General features: G+C 39.1%; 2 protein-coding genes across 2 annotated transcripts; both read left to right on the top strand.

Moving 5' to 3' along the window:
- The first annotated feature begins 1,193 nt into the window (after window positions 1–1,193).
- On the top strand, window positions 1,194–8,574 carry LOC122841799 (membrane progestin receptor gamma-B-like). Its single transcript, XM_044135349.1, has 8 exons — window positions 1,194–1,294; window positions 1,778–1,905; window positions 4,962–5,167; window positions 5,422–5,548; window positions 5,706–5,750; window positions 6,235–6,325; window positions 6,710–6,854; window positions 7,662–8,574. The coding sequence occupies exons 1-8, from the start codon at window positions 1,241–1,243 to the stop codon at window positions 7,928–7,930; spliced, it is 1,065 nt and encodes a 354-aa protein (XP_043991284.1). The 5' UTR covers window positions 1,194–1,240; the 3' UTR covers window positions 7,931–8,574.
- A 916-nt stretch (window positions 8,575–9,490) lies between these two features.
- Window positions 9,491–21,220, top strand: LOC122820606 (kinesin-like protein KIF23). Its single transcript, XM_044098174.1, has 22 exons — window positions 9,491–9,580; window positions 10,079–10,139; window positions 10,542–10,670; window positions 11,118–11,223; window positions 11,656–11,792; window positions 11,872–11,984; window positions 12,099–12,269; window positions 12,955–13,067; window positions 13,271–13,392; window positions 13,656–13,758; window positions 14,420–14,499; window positions 14,627–14,746; window positions 14,936–15,095; window positions 15,234–15,392; window positions 16,450–16,457; window positions 16,546–16,752; window positions 17,006–17,335; window positions 19,344–19,577; window positions 19,755–19,843; window positions 20,054–20,114; window positions 20,248–20,288; window positions 20,372–21,220. Exons 1-22 carry the CDS (start codon window positions 9,567–9,569, stop codon window positions 20,385–20,387), a joined length of 2,574 nt encoding a protein of 857 aa, XP_043954109.1. The 5' UTR covers window positions 9,491–9,566; the 3' UTR covers window positions 20,388–21,220.
- The last annotated feature ends 2,105 nt before the right edge of the window (window positions 21,221–23,325 follow it).

The following is a 23,325-nucleotide window of genomic DNA, read 5'->3' as shown; positions in this document are numbered from 1 at the left end:
GAAAATAAAAATGACATACCAAACCAAACAAAGCTTCAGGTACACGACAGCAACACTCTTTCAACGGACCATCGTGTTTTCAGGCTCTGCCTCTCACAGGTTGTCCTTCTGGTGCTTGACATTGTTTGAAGGGTAAAATTGAAAGAAGTACTCATTAACACAGATCACAACAGTAGAAACTGAGTCTGTGCCAATCCAACTCGGCTCTCAGTCACACACACACCTACACACACACATTGGCTGTTGGCCGCCTGTCTTTACTTTAATGTTGTGTTTCTGCACTGGAGAGTCTCCATCAGTTGGACTGTTCTTAAGCTGTCAATTACCAGTTTCCTTGATTAAGTGTAATTGAATTCTTCTAACAGAGGTTTTATTTGTATTTGCTTTGAAATGAAGCATTATCTCACTCTTGTGCTTGAACTGCGCCTGGCAGAGAGCGACCTTTACTGGGGGTAAGCGGCTGTCCCCAGCAACATACTGGGAGCTGTTCCTGTTTTATTTACCAGTTCGAGCAAACAACAGCGCGTTTCACTTCCTAATACTGGCATCTTGCTTGTCTTCATTGCTGCAAAGTTTGAACAAGATAAGACACTCTGGAAGCCCTGATCGGACCGGCCCGTCCCTCCACTCAGGTCAGACGTCACACCGAAACGCAGAGGAGCTCCGTTTACTGTACTGACAGACTGATTCACACCCTTCATTCACCAGCCTTGCCTCGTCTGAACCCACCCAAAACTCGGGTGACATTCAGATTAGGTCGCAAGCTTTTTTTTTTTTTATTTGCTGCAGAAAGTGGGCAAAATTATTTACTGTTTCTTTGTCAGTGGGTGAAACTTGAAATACCAGCTCCACTGTCGAGATCTTGCATTTGGAAGAAGAGCTTGCATTCGTATCATAATTCTAAAATGTTATTAGCTAGTCCTCGAAACGTCCCTTCTTCTGCAAAAGTAGACGAGAATCAAGTGAATATTCTTCCCCCTTCTTGTGGGAAAACAGTTGTTTGGGAGCGTTCACCTGTTGTGCGCGTACGCCCTCCACCTCTGCAGAGACAACATGAGGGAGGAGGAGGAGGAGGAGGAGTGGCTCACTGCACTGGATATTCCTGCCGGGTTTGTAGAGGAAGGAGTCGGAAGGGGAGGAACCCTGCAGACGGCATGGCAACACACACCTTCATAAAGGCACACCCCGCCTGTGGCCTCAGTCCAGCTCTCCCCTCTCACGGCGGCGGCACTCTGCAGTCATGCTCAGTCTCATCAAATTTCCACGAGTCTTCAGCATCAATCAGGTGCCCAAAGTAAGTCCATCTTCACTGCACATTCACAAAAGAAATAATAATAATTTAAAAATAAAAGATGAACTGATTTCACCTGTTTTACTTTGACTTACCGGAGTCAGAGGTGGGAGCGGTGGAGGAATGAGGAGAACTTCCAGTCATTGGGAGTGAAAAAGATTTGATGTGCTAAAGAATAACTTTTTAAAAAACTTCTGTTCTTGTCTTCACCTTCCCACTCATGTTATCATCCAGCAGTTCAGAAGAAACACCTTTGGATTTACTTCGATTCGACTTTATTGTGAATAAATCTGCACCTCCTGATTCATTTGTACCTCCTATATTAAACAGTTTCTGCTGTATCACATGGAAATTCATTTTGGTTTGCCTGCAGGACACAAGTGAAGAAACAGGTTTCTCAGATTTCCCTTGAATGTGCAATCCAAAAAAACAATGTTGTTGTTGTTTTTTTGTTTTGTTTTGGTTTTTTTTTTTTTCTGTGTGGAGGTTTACCATGAGGACAGCATCATTTCTGGGTACCGGCACCCCGGGAGCTCCGCCACCGACTGCATCCTCAGCCTCTTCCAGATGACCAATGAGACGCTAAACATCTGGACTCACTTTCTACCCACCTGGTAAGCTGAAAAACTTTAAGTATTTCAGGTTTTGTTGGTTTTTTTTGCTATGTGTGCTAAAATAAAAATAAAACGAGACAGCTGACAGAATTTATATTCAGTTTTCTGATAACACGCTGACCCTCGAAGTAGGGACACTTTCTCTGATTTCATCCTTTGATCAAGCTTCTGTTACTCTACAAATTTTTTTGCGTCAGTAACCTTGATTTGGCTTGATGTCACGTACCTGAATGAAAAAGGTAAAGCGATTACATAACAACACGAAACACCCAAAAAAAAAACAACCTGTCCCCACGTCATGAGAAGGGAATCACACACATCCTGTAAAACCTGCAGGCCAAAGAGTTTTCCAGACGTCTCTTACATAATATCAGCTTTCTCTTTAGTCACAGGAACATTCTTAGATTCTCATGCTTCCATTTTTATCTTCTAGAGAAATCTTCCCAGCCTTGTCTACTATCCAGGTCCTGTACGGGATTAGATTAGATTTCCACATGCATACAGTTTTCCAAGTTTTTCACCAGCGTAACCTGAGACAGACTGAACATACCGACTGGTTTTGTTTTCAAGTCACCCATCCCAGCAGCCATGTGGTTCCCCCTCCGCTCTCTGCCTCACCGTGTTTCCCTGACTGTTCCCCAAATTTTCAGGCTTAGAGAAAATTTACGCATTCTATTCATTATTAAACTGATTTGCCTGTTGAATTTTTTCATTAGCGAGGAGCAGATTAGGTTCATGTGGCCGGAATAAGAGACACAATGGAAGTTACACATAGCGCCAAAACAATGACAACTTGTCAACGACGCAGGGAAAGGAGAGAGTCTTCAGATTGTTGTGGCATTTGTTCCTTGAGAAAACATCCGAATCAGCTGTGCATCAAATCACATATTTTATGAAACGGTTGTCGCCGAAAGCCAATCTAATATTTTATTAGAAAGTGTAGTTACAACGACAAAAGCCCGCCCAAGAAGAAAGAGATGTCCTTAAAAAAAAAAGAGAGAGAGAGAGAGAAAAAAATACAACAGAACAGGGCAGGAAGCATTGATAGATTCCTTAGATTCCTTAACACACCCAGCCGTAAACGAACTGTTACGTCAGTGAATTTTGCAACTACATTTAAAAACGTTATGTGGCATCGTGACATGATCCTAAGATCCAGGCATGATTCCCACGTACAGAAACACAAAAGAAGGAAAAAGGGAGACAGAAAAGAAACTTCCCGCTGACTGGGGCGACCTGTCAGCGAATATCTACGGTTTAAATAACGGGTAGGAGTATTTCCAGCATGAGCCGAACTTTTAAAAACATCTCCAAGAAGACTCCAGATCTTGCCAGATTTGTCACTTAGATTCTGAACAGGAGAACGGAGAACATGGAAACCCAACAAATGTGCGTGAGCAGAACGGAAGTATTTTATTTCAATATTAAGGCAAGACAGCAAAAGAACGCCACAGGTGTTACATCAGTGATGTGTTTATCAACCACGCCTACTTTGTGATAGAGAGAAGGTAAAAAGGTCAGTGACCTTATTCAGGTGGAATTTTAATTTCAATTAGCCAGACAGTGTGTGTGTGTGTGTGTGTGTGTGTGTGCATGGGTGTGTGGGTGTGTGCGTGCGTGTGTGTAGATGTGGGTCTGTTTGGAATATGGTGAAGACACACGGGTGCTTGTGTCAAGGAGGGGAGGTGGACCTAAAGGCCTGGCACTAATGAGCAGGTCTGCGCTTCAGGCTTTCATTCGTAACGCCACAATTAGCTAACTGCTCAGTGACGGGGAAACACTGACGGCAACACACAACAGCTGATCAGATCAGGTTGTTTGTGTAGTGCTCTTAATTGTTATGTAACTGACTGGTGGGGGGGGGAAAAAAAACTGGTTTAATTGAGGGATAATAACTCATAATTATATACAGAGATTGGATTTTCTGAAGGAGCAGCATCTACTTATTGTTGAATAATTGTGCTCATAATTTCGTAGGCTGTTTCCTTTCTAAATTGACCGGCTCTTGCGAACATTTATGAGTCATCTGCTATAAAAGTCTAATTTAACGCTGGTGCAAACAGAAGTGAACAAATAATGTATTGTAGTACTAAGTGAAAGCACTAAAGTTTCCCTTCTTCGGTGCTGCAGTCTGGAAGGAAGGCGCCTGTTTATACTGAACTCGCACCCACATTTGGAGTCCAACATACAATGTTAGACACTAACTGTTGATATGCCCCTTTGTTTACTCTTCTGCATACATTTACTCATGTTGCTGACACAAATAATACATTTTTTACGCTTTCCCCGACTTTTCCTGACACTGTTGTTTGAACATTTGAGCTGTTGTATTTTTTTCTCTTGAAGGTTTAATTTGGGATATTTGTGTTTCGGGTTTATGTCAGATCTTCCTCATCTTGTTACTTATTACTTTAACAGCCCTTTGTTTTAAACTAGCATAATGTGAAAGATTGTTCTTGCAAAGGGCAGAGCAGTTCAATACAAAAAATAAACTAAAATCTGAAATTGTTACATATCATATGTGTCTCTTTGCTCTCATCTAAATTAGAGGGCAATTTAGTAATAATTAGTCATGTAAATAAAATTTACTCACTTTGATCCCCTGTTTGTATTGCTGAGAGAAATACACTAAGAATGGGGCTTTTCTTCATTCTATAAAACTCTAAAAAAAATAAATAAATAAAATAAAAAAAATAAAAAAAATCAGCATAGACAGTGACTATATGAAGAAAATTTATATTAAACAGTGCCACTGTCTTAGAAGATTTTTTAACAATACAGATCAGGCTACTTTGAAGGACACACTATTTAACTCTCAACATTGTGAAAAACGTTTTCAGTTTACACTCTTAAACGTACAAAATCGTTCTTTCAGCTGTAGACGCAGTTATGGCATTTTTCACTCTTCAGCCTCTGCAGAAACATCCTTGTTGCTACTTTTGTGCATTGGATAATCCCTGCAGGTGACACTGGCTATTACCAAAGAGTTTTCTTTCTATCAGACAGAAAAGTGAAAGGTTTCTTTTCCCTTTTTTTGGGGTGTTCTTTTTGGGCAGGTACTTTCTGTGGAAACTGGTGACGGTGGTGCTGATGCAGCAAGGATGGCAGGACTCCTTCACCTGGCCTCTGATGGTCTTCCTCCTCTCCTGCTGCATTTATCCGTTGGCGTCCAGCTGTGCTCACACCTTCAGCACCATGTCGCCGCGGGCGCGCCACATCTGCTTCTTCTTTGATTACGGGGCGCTCAGTTTCTACAGCCTGGGTGAGTGCATCCTCTCTACCCAGAGTCGTGAAAGTTTAATAACTACCCTAGCTAACCATTTAGCTACCCTTTTGAAATTTGCTTAATACCTATATTTGCTTTGAATTAAACTATATGGTTGCAAAATGTCAGAACAGTTTGCCTTTGCTCTCAATGCAGAAGCACTTATTTAGTTAGAATGTCATTTTTCATTGGCAAAGATCTATTTTCCTGATTTTAAATAACTACTGAACGGTTGATTTGCTTTGCTGCAGGGACTGCCGTTGTTTATTCATTTTACGCTTTCCCCGACAAGTGGGTGAACAGCTCCTTTCATCAGTGGTACATCCCCATCGCCATGGCCAACACTCTCATCTGCACCGTCCTGGCCTGCTACTCCAGGTATGACGAGGAAATGATCTGTTGCTACTTCTAGTACAAGTATGTAAAGTTAAGTATTATTCTCGAGTCCAGGGAAGATCGTCTTACACACGCAAACACTTTTATGTCATTGTCAGCTCATTCCTAACCTTTCATCTCGTCTCTCTCTGTCACTCAGGCTTGGCTTTCCGTTCCTGCAATATAACCGTGACTTTGTGAAAAGGTAAAGAGACTGCAAACAGGAAAAGAAAAACATCTTTTTGTTTTTTTATCATCTTCCAGAACGTTTTTACACTGCGTCTCAAGAAGTGTCGGAAAACCAAAACGCAGCCGCCTTCTAGACTTTACTCACGATTTGTCATGCGGCAGCCACGACAGACACTTGTAGCATATTTGGAGGAACTATTGAGCAACATTCTGCTCAGTGCAGTGGGTGTTGGTTGGCAGTGATTACAGGGACCAGCCCTAATCTGGCCCGTGTAGTTTCACACGGTTAAGTCAAACAAAGAGCAGCTGAATGTATAGAGTAACAATCACCCTACTGTAAGAAAAGCAATGCTTATCCCGATTTCTGTCTGTTATACATTACAAATAATGTCAACCAGACTCTAAATAGATCCTCATCAAGACTATTTGACCATGAAGAATTGTTAGTTCGTGTGTTTTTATTGCAGTCATTTAAAAAATTCTTTTTTTTCTTTTTCCAGATTACCTGGGAGTCCAGGTTTCGGCAAATTCTTTCGCATCCTTGCCTTCAGCTACCCCTACCTGTTTGACAACATTCCTCTCTTCTACAGGGTACGACTGCTTTGGCCCTCTTTACACTGTACACCTGCGTCTGTGCACTCGGCTCACCTTGTACAATAGGATACTATGTACTCTACTAAATCTCGATTAGGTTCAGTTATTCTGTGTTTAATGGGGCAAGACGTGTATAAATGCAGGTGGTTTTACATAACAGAAGACTAATAGTCTGTTGCTAAGTAGATAGAAACCTTCCCTCACTCTTCTTCTGAGGTAGAATCATTTTTATTCTGGACTTTTCATTTAGATGCTTGACTGGCAGGCGTGTATTTATGACTTACATCTCAGCAGTGCTTCAGTTTAAGCCACATCACGAGACGTTAGCATGCTCAACATGCCTTACAGTTCCCTGTTTTTCGCTTTGTGTCGTGTTCCCAGGTGTTTCTGTGCACGGGGGACGGCTGCACTGACAACGACACCAACATCCTCCACTACAAACACATCGCCTTGGCTGTCCTCACTGGCTTCCTGTTTGCCACCCACTTACCTGAGCGCCTGGCACCCGGCAGCTTCGACTTCATAGGTGAGATTCCTCCTCTGAGGCGCAGTCATTGTTTTCAAGCTCTCATCATTCAGGTCAGGTCACCGCAGATAAATCTGTTGTCGTGTAGGTTGATTCAAATTCTTTAAAACTTAATGAACAGCCAACCAAACAAAGGCAAAGTTAGGATTTGCCTTTGTTTGGTTCTCACAGTGTTAGATGTGACAATCTTGAGAAAGCTTTGAAAACAGGTACAAGTAAAGCGCAAATCAATGCAAGACACCGACATTAATACAATATTTGTATGTTTGGAAGAAATACTTACGCAGTGTTTAAATGATCCATGTTGACATTAGTGACAATATATCAAAAATCAACATATATAACCAACAATTGGTTGAACAAAGATAATCTAGTTTGAACAAACTTATGGACTCATAAATGTCAAGAAAATATATTAACATAAAAAAATTAAAGCAAATTACAATATTTCTGACAAAGGATAAATATGGATGCTACACACGTATTAATCACAGCTGCATGAAACAAACCTTTGATTACTTTTATTAAAGATATCCTGGATACACAGGAGCTCAGAAGTGAAAGCGTATTTACCTGAACCTTAATGAGTCAGTGTCGCTTTGCAGCTACCTGTTTGATTTGAATGTGAAACATTCACATATTTTTCTTTTTCTTTTTTTTTTTTTCGTTTTTGTGTTAAACATTGTGAGAAAGCGTTAATGCACAACCACTGCTGGGTCGTCGCTAACAAACAGCCAGTAAATCATTTGCTCTGTGGTGAAGGTGAGAAGCTTTGACTCAACTGTGACTCGACTGCTCCCCCTGCAGGTCACAGCCACCAGCTCTTCCATGTGTGCGGCATCCTCGGCACCCACTTCCAAATGCTGGCCGTAGAGCAGGACATGGTGACGCGACGCCCCTGGCTCGCTGCTAACTCCGTGGCCGTCTCGTTTGCTAACTCTCTGGGTCCAGCACTGCTTTGTGTGGTGGTGAATTTGATCATCATCTGTCTCTTTAGTCTGCCTCTCCTTTCTGGCCCGGCGTGGCAGAAAAGCAAAGAGGGAGAAAATAAAAAGAAACTCTGCTCCTGCTACTAAATCTTAACCCAGGTTTTATAGATGAGTGAAAAGAAAAGGGGGGTAAAGAGAAACGGGATACAAGCATTCAGCTGTGATAGCTGCTGTTAAAGTATTCAAGAGCTGAGCTGAAAATCTAGGGAGGAGTTGCACAATACACTTAGATATGATGAACATTTTAATGAAACTGGTTCTTGTATAGAGCAGCTGGTTTGCTGTTTTATGCATCGGTGCTTCATATGTTTGTACACAGGTGTGTGTTTGTAGTTTTTGACTGTGTTCTCTGAGTGTCATACATGTGGTGAATGAAGAGACTACAGGGAACAAAAATGATGTCAAGTTCAAAATTCACTTTTTAATTTTGAATTTACAGGCTGAGATTGTCACTTTGAGTTTTCACGTTCATAACTCTCAGTTCTTTTAGATGGCACTTTTGAAGGGTTTGTTATGATCTGCATAGTGATGGCTTCATAAATTGTGCGGTTACTCATGGTGTTAAAACTATTAACCAAGGATATTGTCATAAGATTCATGTGTCTGTCTACTTGCAAGTTGCTGCTAACCCTTTATATTTTTTTGCTTTTTTTTTTTGTAAAACATGTAAAAAGAAAGTATTTAAGTTCAAATTTATTTATTATAATTTTTCCAAATAAAATTCAAACCAAGTCTGAATTTTTGTTTTTTATTTGAATCACTGTCTTGTCCATTCAACCATCATCTATAGTCTATGCCTAAAAAAATAACCCACAGATACCTAAGTTTCAAAATGCTTGATCGCTCTTCTCATAATACTTTGCACAACCTTACCAACAGGGCAGCATTTAGTTTTTCTAAAATGTGCCACATGGTTAAAGAATATAGAAAAAAAATATCTTTGCATCTTTGTCTTATCACAATCTTGATTGTCCAGAGTCCTGGGTCCTCTCTTCTGCTCTTCTGTTCTTTCTCACATCGCTCTGCAGGTTTTCCATAGAATGGCTTAAATAACTTTACCTGTTTTATTTATGCTCCTGAAGAACAGAAAGTAGATTAATTGGACACTGAACAGAAGGTAATATAAAAAGAATTGCTAAAAACATTATTTTGATTTATAGATTTTTAAAAGGCATGTTCAGAGTTGGCAATAATTAAAACAGTTGTGATTTTATTAAATATATTTATTTCTTAATACACAATTTTTCACACCCTAAATGTTAATCATCAAATCCCTCCACTCCCATTTTTAAACAATTTGTAAAGCAATGCGTATTTTTACTTTCTTTACTTTAAGTATTTATTAAACATTTTCTTGGAAGTAAATCTGATTTCTTATCAGTATAGTATGAGAAAATTAAGCAAAAATAACTAAATAATATTGTACATTTATAAATAAAAATTCTTATAGAAACTTCATGCTTCACATAAGGGTTTTGTACCTTTTTGATAGACAAAAAAGCCCGTGAAAGTTGTTTTTCATCGTGTTTAATTACTTTATCTGATGCTGAACAAAAAGCGCAGTAAACGGTTTGTCTGGGCGGGGGCGGGACTTCCTCTTTTGCTCTGCGTCTGATTGGTTGACGTCCATGACTACCGGAAAAACGTTTCATAAGAGGGAACATTTCAAATCGTGAACAAGAGGCGCTTCAGAGCAGCTGAGAGGAATTTCATCATACAAACAATGCAGCGAGCTGGGTCAGTATTACACATACCTTTTTTTAAAAAATGGAACATGTGCTCATAAATAATAACCAGATTTAGAATCACACTTGGAACTTATTTTAAGTTTAGGATTTTTGTTTTTCAGAAAATTTCTTACCTGCTTATTCTAAATGTCAGATTAGCTACAAGTCGTTAGCTACAATTACGGTTGGTAAACTGCCAACCTTCTTCTGTGATCCCAGGACCCATTCTCTAGCAGTCTGATGTTGAAAACTGTATTGAACAAAGATATTGTAAAGCTATACTCGGCTGGTGAGCATAAATTTAACTTCATATTTTTGTTTATCGATAGCAAGCGGGACATGATCTTGCTAGCTTACGGTCAGAATGTCAAAAAGTTAGCGGTGAGTCAATCATATATCTCTGTTAGGATTTCGCTGAAATGTTTTTCTTAACCCGTTTGATGGTCCACGTGATGGTAATGAATTGTAGTAGCTTCTGTTTGATATTAACTGGGTTACTCTGTCGCAGGAAAGGGAGGACTCCTCGAAGGCCCAAAAAGCCAAGCAACATAGAGAAAGATCCTGTGGGGGTATGTGACAGTCAGCAGAAATCTGGGGGATTACATAGAGCAAAGTTAAAACAAGACGCTGCTTTACCAGCTAGTTGCTCATTTTCTGTTCCAGCTTTTAAGTAGCTGATCATGTATCGAAATTCATACTTTTTTTTTTTTTGCCGTGACTTTTGAAGAGTTGTATCTAAACTCAAATAAATCGACATTAATTAGAACAAACATATTCTCTTAGCTACACATTCAGATGATTGTGATTTATATTTGACATTGGGAATTGTTCTCTACATTTTACCTTTAATAGTTCATTAGTTTAAAAAAAAATGATATGAAATGTATATTGGAATACTTCAAATTACATTAATGTAACATAGGATATATATATATATATATATATATTTTTTTTAAAACTATTTATTCCAGGTTTATTGCCGCATACGTCCACTTGGTGCAGAAGATGAGGAATGCTGTGTTGAGATGATCAGCAGCTCCACCATTCAGCTTCATGCTCCCGATGGACTGAAAGCAAACCGCAATGGTGAATACAAGGAGGTATGTATGTATGTTACATATGAAATTATCTATCTCTCATGTCATTATTTGACAAAAAAATGGCTAAATTGGACCTAGACTGTATATGAAATTACAGTCACTTTGACAAGGAGTACATTATTGTTTTGGAAATGACTGTCTGATTTTTCAAGTTCTATACATTCATGGAAGAAAAAAAAAGATATTTAAAGAGACTCTAAAGTGGATGGAATTGGACAGAACATTGTGATAAAATTAGGATTATTTACTGTTATTTCAGTGATTTTACGACTGAATGCTTTCCTAGTGTCACACCACTCTGGGCTAAATAAAGATACAGGAAAAAAGTATGCACAGCTAATGAGTTGTATGACCAAATATCAGCAACTCTCTCCACTAACAAATTAACGTAGTTATTTTTTGTGGGTTTATTGGATGACTTTGATTTTCCATTTGTCTCTCCTGCAGACACAGTACTGCTTTAAGAAGGTGTTTGGTATTAAAACAACTCAAATTGAGCTGTTTGAAGATGTCGCCAAGCCACTCATTGAGGACCTCATTCACTGTAAAAACGGTAGGTGAACTGGGCCTTCTAAGCATTTTTTTTAACTGCTAAATCATTTGGTTATGTAAAGTGTCAAATGTCTTCACTTTGTCCACATTTGGGTCAGTAAGAGTTTTTTCCTGTCTGGACAAAATACTTATGTTATAAATTCAGTCATTCAGCTCTAGTATATATATAAAAAAGTAGATTACAAATGCCCAATTTCTTGGCTATTTGTTTATTTACCTGTTGTTTGAAGTGAGTTATTAGTATATTTCTCAAGCATTCTTAAATGAAGCGTAAAAATAGAGTTTCTATTTTTTTTTCTGCTTGGTAATTATATTTTTTCATGCTCAAGATTAACTTAACAGCAAATGTAATTTTTGTTTTGATTTGACGTGGCCATTCCCAATATGGCCACCTCGACTTTCTTGTCTATGAAATGTGCGGCTGTGTTGGCAGGTTTGCTGTTTACATACGGTGTGACAGGAAGTGGTAAAACGTACACTATGACCGGCTCGCCTGGAGAAGGTGGACTCCTTCCTCGTTCTCTAGACATGCTCTTCAACAGCATCGGGCCTTTTCAGGCCAAAAGATTTGTAAGATAAATAATGGCTTATATGTTTGATCTCTCAAAACGTTCGAGGCGGATTTATTGAGGTGCAAGTGTCACTTTAGGTGTTTAAACCTGATGAGAAAAATGGAATCGAGGTTCAGAACCAGCTTGACGCTCTGCTCGAGAGACAGAAGAGAGACAGCCAGCAGTCGCTTCTCAAAACGCCGTCTTCCAGGTATCCGAGTGGTTCTGGAATACTATCCTCATTTTTTTTTGGCATTATAGTTTCTGGCTTATCAAGCTGTTTTTTTTGTTTTTTTTTTTCCATTTTTGAATAAATCAATTGTAGGCACCGGGCGGATCCGGAGTTTGCGGATATGATCAACCCAGAACAAGCGTGTAAATTCGAGGGCGTCGACGAAGACTGCTGCTACAGCGTATACGTGTCCTACATTGAGATCTACAACAACTATATCTATGACCTCCTCGAAGATGCTCCGTTTGATCCAATCAGACCAAAGTAAGACTGTTTAAAATGAGTTGATGCTTTTCTTCTTTACAGATGAGTTTTTTTTTTAAATCTATGAAATCTAAATTTGACAAATGACCAATCCCCGCTTTCGATAGGTGGCTGGATGGAAACACACCAGTACGGAACAAAGAGTTCATGTATGTGTCCCAGTAATGCAGATTAACTCTTTAGTTGCCCCCCCCCCATTTACTGTTTGTTCATACATGAACCCTGGCTGTTGCTGATTGGTTGCATAGGTCGTTAGTCTGTTTCCATCCCTTTAACCCGCTGCCTGGTCTCAACAGTGATGACTCCCAACTAGCTCTGTGAGATGTCTGTGGCTGTTGTCTCGTTACCTTTGCTCCTTATTATCACTGATAAGGACACAAGATGTCTCTGAATGGCTTGGATGCTGCTGTGCATACCTGGCGTGCTTGTTCCCCCTGAATGAACTTCCATCCATCCATCCATTTTCTTTACACCCTTTTTCCCTAAATGGGGTCGGGAGGGTTGCTGGTGCCTATCTCCAGCTGCGTCCTGAATGAACTTGTGTCTCCATAAACATCGCATAAAATGTTTGGTATTCAGCTTTGCAGCTTGGCTTATGAAAGCAGAGGATTATTATTTGACAGTGTTCATCTGACTGTGTTTTTTTTTTTTTTTTTTTTGTCGTTTCATTGCCGCCACGTCTCAGGCCACCTCAGTCAAAGATTCTTCGTGAAGATCAGAATCACAACATGTATGTGGCCGGCTGCACAGAAGTTGAAGTCAAATCCACAGAAGAGGCTTTTGAAGTCTTCTGGAAAGGTCGGTGAAGGTTTTCTGTATCAGTACAGGGGTTATGTCGTTTAATACATTTTCCTTTCCTCAGAAATTGACAACTTTGTAGCAAATTGAAGCATTTAAAACATCACTGTCTGTTTGTTTTTAATATTTTAATTCTTCTTGAATAGACGTTTTGGTGTTTCATATTGCAACTCTTCATTTATTTTTGTTTTTTATTTGTTTAGGACAAAAGAAGAGACGGATAGCGAATACTGAGCTCAACCGAGAGTCCAGCCGCTCCCACAGTGTGTTCACAGTGAAACTGGCCCAGGCACCTCTAGATGCTGATGGGGACCATATACTGCAGGTGATTGGCTGCTAAAGTTGTCTATTTTAGTTTCGTATACTTAAAAACGTATATTGAGGAAAAGTTTTATAATTGAAATAAAACTCTATTAAACAGGAGAACAGTTGATTACCAATAATGTGCAAATGTATGCATTTCTTACTCAAGTGAGGACAGGGATGTTAATTTAAGACTTGATGATGTCATATCCTACAGGATGACTTTTCTACTTTTCTTGAGCTGTAAAAAGTAGAACTTGTATATTATATTTGCTGCTCTAACAGGACAAAAGCCAGGTGAATGTGAGCCAGCTGTGCCTGGTTGACCTGGCGGGCAGCGAACGCACCAACAGAACCAGAGCAGAGGGAAGTCGCCTTCGAGAAGCAGGTCTGTTTAAATGGTTTCAGCTCATTTCCAAGCGAAAAAATAGAACTTCCACACAATATGCAAAAAATGTTTTGTGACAGAGAGGGTTATAATTTAAGAGAAGGACGTTTTTAATAATGTATCAGAACAACCAAAAAGAGTTTTTGTTTATCGGCATGTGGAGTCGATTTATGGAATGCATTGAATGAGCTAAAAAAAACAAAACAGAAATATAAACCAGCTTAAAAAAATTGTGTGTGTGTATATATATATATATATATATATATATATATGTATGTGTGTGTGTATATGTGTATATATATATATGTAAAAAAGCTTATTTGGAAATATGTTGAGATGAGTGTTTCAAAGTCCATAAATGTGATTGATATAAAAAATGTTTTAAGTAATTGTACGTTTAAAGATGAGATTTAAATGTCATGCAAGGTGAAGATTTAATTGTTTATAAGTTGATGAGTATGAAAGGGTTTGGACCATAAGATCTTGTGTCTTCTACCTGTTTTTAATTTCTTTTTTTTTTTTTCTTCTTTCTTACTTTTACTTTTGTCTGTTCGAAATAAATAAATGTAAAAAAAAAAAAAAACATTTTTACATCTCCTCAAACATTTTCACAGTTCATTCATTTCAGAGATTTTTTATTTTTTTAATGTTTTATCTACAGGTAATATTAACCAGTCCTTGATGACCCTGCGGACATGTATGGAGGTCCTGCGTGAAAACCAGATGTGTGGAACTAATAGGGTTTGTACCTCAACACTGAACCATTTCTATCTCCGTTTCTGGTTTGCTACCTTGCTCTGTGACCTTTATTGTTTAAACTTTCTTTAATTCTCCATTCACTCTCTCATACCCTTTGTGTTTTCTTCAGATGGTGCCCTACCGAGACTCTAAAGTCACACATTTGTTTAAAAACTACTTTGATGGAGAAGGAAAAGTCAGGATGGTTGTCTGTGTTAATCCCAAAGCTGAGGATTATGAAGAAACCTTGGTAACGGTCTCTGTTTTGTACAACTCCTGCTTAACTTTGGAGTCTTTTCTGTATTTGGCAAAATGTTAGTTGCTTAGGTAACAAACACAAGTTGATGCTATTTTTAAAAACATTTTTGTATTTGACGTAGCATCCATTTGCAACCTAGCAGTTTAGTTTCACATAAGTGTTGCACTTTGTGCGCCGCAGCTGGTAATGCGCTTTGCTGAGATGACCCAGGAAGTGGAGGTGGCTCGGCCGGTGGACCGTCCGATCTGTGGCCTGACGCCGGGGCGCAGGCAGAGGAACCAGGCGTTCAAAGATGAGCTGTCACGCCGACTGGAAGAAAGAGGGGGTCCAGTTAACGGAGGTAAACCACACCTGGAAATGTGTACTTCTCTGCAGACTAGAGCCTTGTTACTTAAAATCATGTGGGTTTGTGTCGTTTTAGACCATCTTACAAAAAATCAAAACTCTTTCTCATGATTTAATGTTATCTCCTGTAAAGATCCAGTTCAGCTGAACCAGCTCATTGAAAGCCTCCCACCGCTGCCTCCCTGCGAGCTCTCGGATCCCTCTGATGATCAGACGTTGCCCCGTCTGATGGAGGTTCTGGAAAGACGGTACCGTATCCGTCAGAAGATGACTGAACAGTTCAACCAGAACGGTAGATATATTCTGAACTCATAATGATCGTGTTTTTGGCCAGCAATGACTACACAAAAAAAAAAAATCTTTCTTTATAAACATGAATTATGTGAATTTTTTTTTTAAGATGTAAAGTAAAACTCCTAGTACAAGAGTAGAATAACTGATCTAGTTTTTAAAATATTATTTTTATCATCCTTCCTTCAGGTCCCAGTTATAAACTGGAGATTGGAAAGTAGGTACTTTGTGATTTATGAAGATCAACAGATAACTGCCTTAGTTAATTGTATGTTTTCTTGTTTTTTCCATTTTGATAAGTCTAAAAATGTAGAAGTTCCCAGATGTTAGTAGTTCACTTAAAAAGAACAAAAAAAGGTAAAAAAAAAAAAATTACTTGAATGAAAGCAGATCAATAAATTTATAGGAACAGGGGATTTATTTCCACTGAATGAGGGGAAACTTTCATTAAAGGTTAGACCTTTCTAAGTTTTCGTTGTGAGATTGCTGTTGCTATAGCAATGCTAGCACTGTAAAAAAGGAAGTTCAAGCCTAGTGTTGGCAACTGAGAACTGCAGTGTTTTCAACAATTGTGACGTTTTGTTTGTTCAGTGTTGACATTCGGAGAAAAGTGCAGGCTCCGTTTAACGGGTTAAGAAAATGAGAAACTATGAAAAACGGTAGAAATCTGGTAGAATAACTTTCTTGAAGGGACATTTTACCAATTATTTCAGTACCACTACATTTTTAGTCGGTGATCATAAAAAAAAAAAAAAGCAAACTGTCTCTATTGATACTTGCAACCATTAGCAGTAGATGGCAAGAAACAACAATGGATGTTTTTGCAGGTGTTGTCAGTCTAATTTGTCTTTAGACTGACAACTGTGAAATTTCTTAATTTTGATAAGTTTAATTGCTGATTAAATACAGTTCAATAGAAAGTTTGGATTTCAGCCTATTGATTGTCGCGTCTCTAGTTACGTCGTCGGGCGATTTGGGTATAATTTCCTCATCGGTGTTGAGTCAACGAACATACGGCACACGGTTATTGATTCACTCTGACTTACCGCCAATCTAAGATTTAACGGTTAGACGGGTATGAAATGTATTTTGAATGTGCTGAAAACTCGTAATCATTTCCCCATTTGTATTTTATTTAATTTTTTCATTTTTAGGAGAGGCGAGTGAACGCCAAGCAGCTGGAGCTGCAGAACAAGTTGTGGGTGAAGGACGAGAAGCTGAAGCAGTTAAAAGCCATCGTGACTGAGAACGGCGGCGCTAGCGGCGGTCCCGCAGAGCCGCCGAGGAAGCCGGAGAGACCCTCCAGAGAGAGGGATAGAAACGTTGCTCAGAAGCGCTCAGCTTCTCCTACACCTCTCTCTGTAAGCCCGTTATTTCACACTGCAGCCTGTTCTGCCAGTGGGACTCCACTAATCTCTATTAACTTGACACAATGTGGAGATTTTGCATGCACTAATAATTATTGTGATCCAGTTAACTGGGATACGCTGCTGTCCACACCAGCTGTTTCTGTTGTGTGTGTGTGTGTGTGTGTTTGTTTTGTCGTTTGTGTATTTCTGCTTTCCTTTAATTCATACCACTCATCACACCTTGCCTCATTCCCCGACTTTGCAGGATTTAGGCCAAACACCTCTCAGCCAAAACCGAGCCAGTGTTAGGGGAGTTCAGGACCCCGTCCCCACCTCCGCTCCCTCCTCCTCCTCCTCCTCATCATCATCCTTTCCCTCGGTCGCCTCCTGCATTTCAGATTGGGAGCAGAGGTTCCCTTTAGACTCAGGCAGCCAGTCTAGACAACCAGGAACGCCCCAGTTTGCCAGCAGGACTCCCACCCCATGCCACGGCGCCAGCAGCGTGGGTCGCAGGAGAGGCCAGCGCTGGGCCCCAGAGACTGAGGCCCCTCATGCAGCGTCTGTCTATGAGCTAAACAAAGAGGCAGGCACAAGGGTTAGTGTGTTAGTAGCTGTCCTAAAAAAAAGTGTTCAACTCTTCGCTTCAAGTCTGTAGCGTCAGCTTTGTCTTGGTGTAGAGCAGCTACCGTGGAGTGCGCTTGTTTAGTAGAAACATTGGCGTAGACTAGAATTTCTGCTTTCTGCTCTTAGAGAAGTAGATCTTTGAAGCTTTCGTTTGCGTCATCCTTCCCTTTACGACTGCTAGCTACTTTGCTGTTCCTGCATGCTGCATCCCAGAGTAGTTTCCTACTTGATGTCGCACTGTTGACTTGAAGATGTGTATTAAATAAAATAAACATCCTCCTGGTAAGTAGCAATAGCATCATCACCAGAGCTCCTTGTAAGTGTACTACATACATTATTATAATTTTTGTAAAACGGATTATTCAAAAATGGAGTGCAGATGATGACCTCTGTAGCTTCAGCTTTAACTCTGTTAAGGAATTTGGAAAAGTGAAGATTTTGGATGCAGGCTGAAAAATACAGTTTTGGATATTACATTCTAGCTGTCATGAATTCACACTTGGCATGCAAACAATATATTTAGACTGTTTGGATTGGATGACTTCTAGTGTTGGGCAGCTCTAGACCCGAGACGGTTCAGTTCAATCTGAGTGACGGCGAAAAGCAAAGATGGTTGATAAGACTATCAATAAAGCTAAGTCCAATTAAATAACACTACGGGTTTTTAAAATAAACAGCAACATTTGCATGACCTTTTCAGACCAGAGTGTGTGACGTAGTGATCGTATCCAGAAGCAAAGCTCCACCATCAACACTCTGTCACTTTACTCAAAGTTCAACCTTGACAAAATCTCTGGTTCAGTTACTCACTCATAGATTTATTTACTTGTTGTCACACTTGTTGTTTGTCATCAAGCACATTTTAAACCAATAACTTGGATATATAGGAAATGTAGTTTTTAAATTAAAATCTAATTTGTTAAGGAGGACAAACCCTATCCAGACCAGCCTGTCTCCCCAATGCAGCGTTTGCAAGAGTTGGCAGTGACTCTCTGCAGAATCATTTAAATTCATTCAGATTTGAATAGCCTGGTTAAGGTAATTCCCCAGCATTTGAAAAAGATTTAAGGGCAGTCTTTGACTAGGCCACTTCAATCAATCAATCAATCAAATTTTATTTGTATCGCACATTTCAGCAGCAAGGCATTTCAAAGTGCTTTACATCAAATCAAACACAGAAACACAATGCAACATAGAATCACCAATCAAAACACGACATCAAGTCAAGTTCCATCTATAAATTTGCAATTGATTACGTTTCAAATACAACTCTAAACAAGTGGGGTTTTTAGTTGAGATTTATAGAAAGTCAGTGTTTCAGCTGTTTTACAGTTTTCTGGAAGTTTGTTCCAGATTTGTGGTGCATAGATGCTAAATGCCTCTTCTCCTTGTTTGGTTCTGGGGATGCAGAGCAGAACCAGAAGACCTGAGAGGTCTGGAAGGTTGATACAACAACAGCAAATCTTTAATGTAGATTGTTTCTTTTTTTTTTTTTTTTTTTGTCTTTCGGAGGTAGACTGTTTATGATGTGCTCAGTTTCACACCAGTTGTAATCTGCCACACACCTTTCATAACGTTCCACTGTTCAGTGTCTTCAGTGCTCAGAATAATTGTTGAAACATTGCTTTCCACCACATCATGAATCTGTTGTAACGCATGCAAAATTCTGTCATTTCCTCTTGGAATAAATAATTTTGGCTTGGTCCTTTGCATGCTAACCATCCTTTAGTTTAGTGATCTTTGCTCGCTGAATCTCACTCTTGGGAAAAGTCCTGTGATTAGAGGAGTGTATTGCTGATTCGTCTTTTCTGGAAACGCAATTGGAATGATTTCCACACAAACGCAACAAAATCCATCTACTGATGTCTCATTCTACTTCCAGCAATACTGTTCTCTTCACAAGAAGTTGACCCCCTTTCATGATCAAGCCTCCCTGCTGACCAATAACTGATTTTTGTTTCTCACTTTGGGATCACCAGACGGTTCCTCCGGTTCATCCAATGCACAGGCGCTCACACTCTGCGGGTGGGGAGAAATGGGTAGACCACAAACCGGCCTCTAATTTGGATCTAGACACTGTAATGCAGCCAATCATACCCAATGCGATCAAGGTGTCGACCCCGAACGAGAAAGCTCTGTCTAAATGCCACAAGTATGTCCTTAGACACCAAGAGCTTGCCTCTGACGGGGAGATCGAGACCAAATTGATAAAGGTAAAACTACTTGATTTGCTTCACTTGACATTTTTGTGCATGGATTTTTGACAATTCAACCTATTCACATCTGGCGAAGCCTTCCTTATCGGGGTCTTGATTTGATTAATAATCGCCCTTCTTTGTCCGACAGACTGGTACTCGTACTGATTTATTTTTTTTATTTTACTCCAACAGGGCAATGTTTTTAAGACCAGAGGTGGAGGACAAGCAGTGGAGTTCACTGATATTGAGACTCTAAAGCAAGAAGACCCGACGGCACCAAGGTAAAGTCTTTGACCAAATGCGTTGCGCTACACTCCGTCTGTTTTAATGGCCGCTCATCATCAAATTCTTACCATGCTGATGTGGTACATAAAGGCATGTTCAACATCCACCTAATTGTTCCAGTCTTTTAAAGAACGTATTTGAAAACTGTTGAGTTTTGCTTTGTCCAAGTTACTAATAGAGACACTTTGTGTTTTGTTTGGCTTTAGTCGCAAAAGGCGATCTGGTTCTAGAGAGGGACCAGCTCAAACAGACGACATTGAAAACAGGGTAAGGTCAAATCAATGTTTGAGCTCGCTGATTTTTGTTTTATAAATATTTAGTATATAATGCTGTCCTATGCCGATTGTTTTTAGAATAACTCTCCCTCTTTTTCATTTTCTTTGTTTTCTCCCTGTTAAAGCCTCCAGTGGCAAACATCAGTTCAAGCCATGGGTATCAAAAGTAAGCAAAACCATGCATCGATTGTATTGTAGTTTATCATTTCAGGTCAAAATCAGTTTTATTAATGTTGTTTTTCCTTCTAGACGGAGAAGACCTTAAGGTGCTGCAGAGTTGGGGTTTTTTTTCATTATTTTGTTTTTCTCTTCCCTAAACATTCAAACTGTTGCCTGTCAAATCAGTAAAGAGGGAACTATGCATCTGACAGTTGTAGAACCTTTCTGCTATTCCTGATTATATTAAGCTTTACTATGGTGCAATTATAATTTAATCATCGCTTAATGATATGTAAAGTGTTATTTGTTGGATTTCTTTTCTACAAATAAGTGCTTTTTTTTATTGCTCATTGAATGCTGGAAGACTGAGAGGTAGTTAATGACCACATGACTGATTGTACTTTGTGTCTTTTGTCTGCTTTATGCTGCCACCCAACGTATCTGTGCTGTGGAAATGTTTTTATTTTTGTTTGTTTTTTTTTGTCTTTGCTTATTTTTTTTTTCCCTCGCGTCTTTTGATGTATTAAATGTCGAGGTGTTACTGTACACATCTGATCGCAAAAAACTATTTTTAGGATTTTCTGCACGTGGACCTGCAGATGTAAAAACGCAGTGCTGCTGTCGCGCAGTGCAGCTGACCCCTTGTAAATAACCTTTTTATCTTTTCTAAACAAGTGTAGCACACTAGGACTTTTGGTGGCATTAAATTTATTTGGACACCATGTTGTAATTACCATTCTGTCCTCAAGTGATTTTTGTTTTATTTTCGGACCTCGAGCCATTCCGAGTTTGGTTGGCTTGGTTTGAACCTTGTTTGGAATGGTTTCAGGTCTGAAAGTGAAGTGGAGTAAAGCCCAGTCACCTCTGTACATGCAAACGTATTGGAAATGGTGCAAAATTAATTACCAATCAAAATAAAAAAAAAAAGGTTTTTTCAAATTTATTGTGAAAGGTGAATTTTCTTACTATTTTTTAAATGGCACTAATCTTGTTTTCAGAGTAAAACAACATGATTTCTTTTCCAGATGTTTTGATGTTTCATCCATGAGCCTCGGTGTTAAATATTAACATTTCAGGGTGAGAACTTCTTGCCGCTTTGACTGATCATACATCGTCTTGAATGGCAGCTTCCCATTTTCTTTCATGGCTTTCTGGACTTGGTTTTCATTCTAAACCACGTTCAGATTTTCAGAAAACTTCCCTACTTCCAGCTTTAACAGACTCTGCTACCTTAATCTTTAAATCAGGCTCACCTGTCTGAAACTTTTTCTTTGCGTTCCTAAAACCTTTTGCGTTCCCTCGCAAAACTGTAATGATCAGTTATGTGGCATAATTGAATACTGTAAGACTTTCTTACGGTGGCCGCCGTACTTTCTGATTTAATATAAGGTTATATAAGGTTTTTCCATGAATGTTAATATCTCGTTGTGAAATATCTGAAGTTTTATATCTTTCTTTAGGATACAAAGGCACCACAAACCTATGATATAAACAGAAACCTTCCGTAGGAAAGAAATATAAATACTGTACATCCAAACTATATTTCTGAGTTAGGCGTAATAAGTCATCTGACAGTTTTGATTGTGTCGCTGTTGTGTTGGTTGCCTGAATGGTTTAAAGAGCTGCTTTTATGTTCAGTTCCATCTCAACCTTAACAGACATAAATATGCGGTGAATGAATCAATTTTCAATCGGTTTTTTGCACCAAAGACTTCATAATAATAAACACGTTTTATTAATAAAAACACGACAAACTAATTATGGTAAAGGGCCGTATTGGGTTAACTCGGGGAATCTCATCTGTCCGTGTACCAATTAGCTCCAAACCACTTCTTTGTTCTGTCACATTTATCGATTTATTCCATTTTGATTATTATGCACCAAACTTTGGAAGGACTGACCAACCCGCTCACCGTTTCCTCATACACACAAACCAGCAGGCCAGTAAGCTTCCCATTCATACTTGATGACGTCACTCCCACATCGGCACACCCACCACCTAAGTGTCAAAGTCATGTGCTCCTATCATATCAATAATTACTTATTTCATTCATATGGCTCTTATAGAGCCTACGTGAAAACGTGTTAATTATTATGAAGTCTTTGGTGCAAAAAACTGATTGAAAATCGATTCATTCACCGCATATTTATGTCTGTTAAGGTTGAGATGGAACTGAACATAAAAGCAGCTCTTTAAACCATTCAGGCAACCAACACAACAGCGACACAATCAAAACTGTCAGATGACTTATTACGCCGCGATAATAACTCAGAAATATAGTTTGGATGTACAGTATTTATATTTCTTTCCTACTTACGGAAGGTTTCTGTTTATATAACAGGTTTGTGGTGCCTTTGTATTCTAAAGAAAGATATAAAACTTCAGATATTTCACAACGAGATATTAACATTCATGGAAAAACCTTACATAACCTTATATTAAATCAGAAAGTACGGCGGCCACCGTAAGAAAGTCTTACAGTATTCAATTATGCCGCACAACTGATCAGTACAGTTTTGCGAGGTAACGCAAAAGTTTTTGCGAGGGAACGCAAAAAGTTTTGCGAGGTAACGCAAAAGTTTTTGCGAGGTAACGCAAAAGTATTGCGAGGGAACGCAAAAGTTTTGCGAGGTAACGCAAAAGTATTGCGAGGGAACGCAAAAGTTTTGCGAGGTAACGCAAAAGAAAAAAAATTCCCCATGTCCCCTAGGGGGCTCCGTATACTTTGAACGTGCCTCTTATAGTTGATTAATTTACACAGAATCAGCAGCATCCATATCATGTCTGTTGATTTTCTATTACTTTACTAGTTGTAAATTATTTTCCCTGTAGAAATGAATTTCTCCCAAAAACAGTGCTTGATCTAGTTAGTGCAATTTTAATCATAGCTACACACGTATCATGCAATTTCTTGTCAAAGTGAAAAGATTTTCATTATTGAAGTATATAAAATCAGAGCCTCCTGTATTCATTGACAAACCTGTTAGAACAACAGTCTTAAAGTATCCATTTTTCTTTTAGTCCTGAACTTGATAAACATTTA

The sequence above is a fragment of the Gambusia affinis genome, linkage group LG02 (genome assembly GCF_019740435.1).
Source record: "Gambusia affinis linkage group LG02, SWU_Gaff_1.0, whole genome shotgun sequence".
Classification (NCBI taxonomy): domain Eukaryota; kingdom Metazoa; phylum Chordata; class Actinopteri; order Cyprinodontiformes; family Poeciliidae; genus Gambusia; species Gambusia affinis.
The sequence above is the reverse complement of the archived record's forward strand: the minus strand, read 5'-3'. Positions and strand labels throughout refer to the sequence as shown.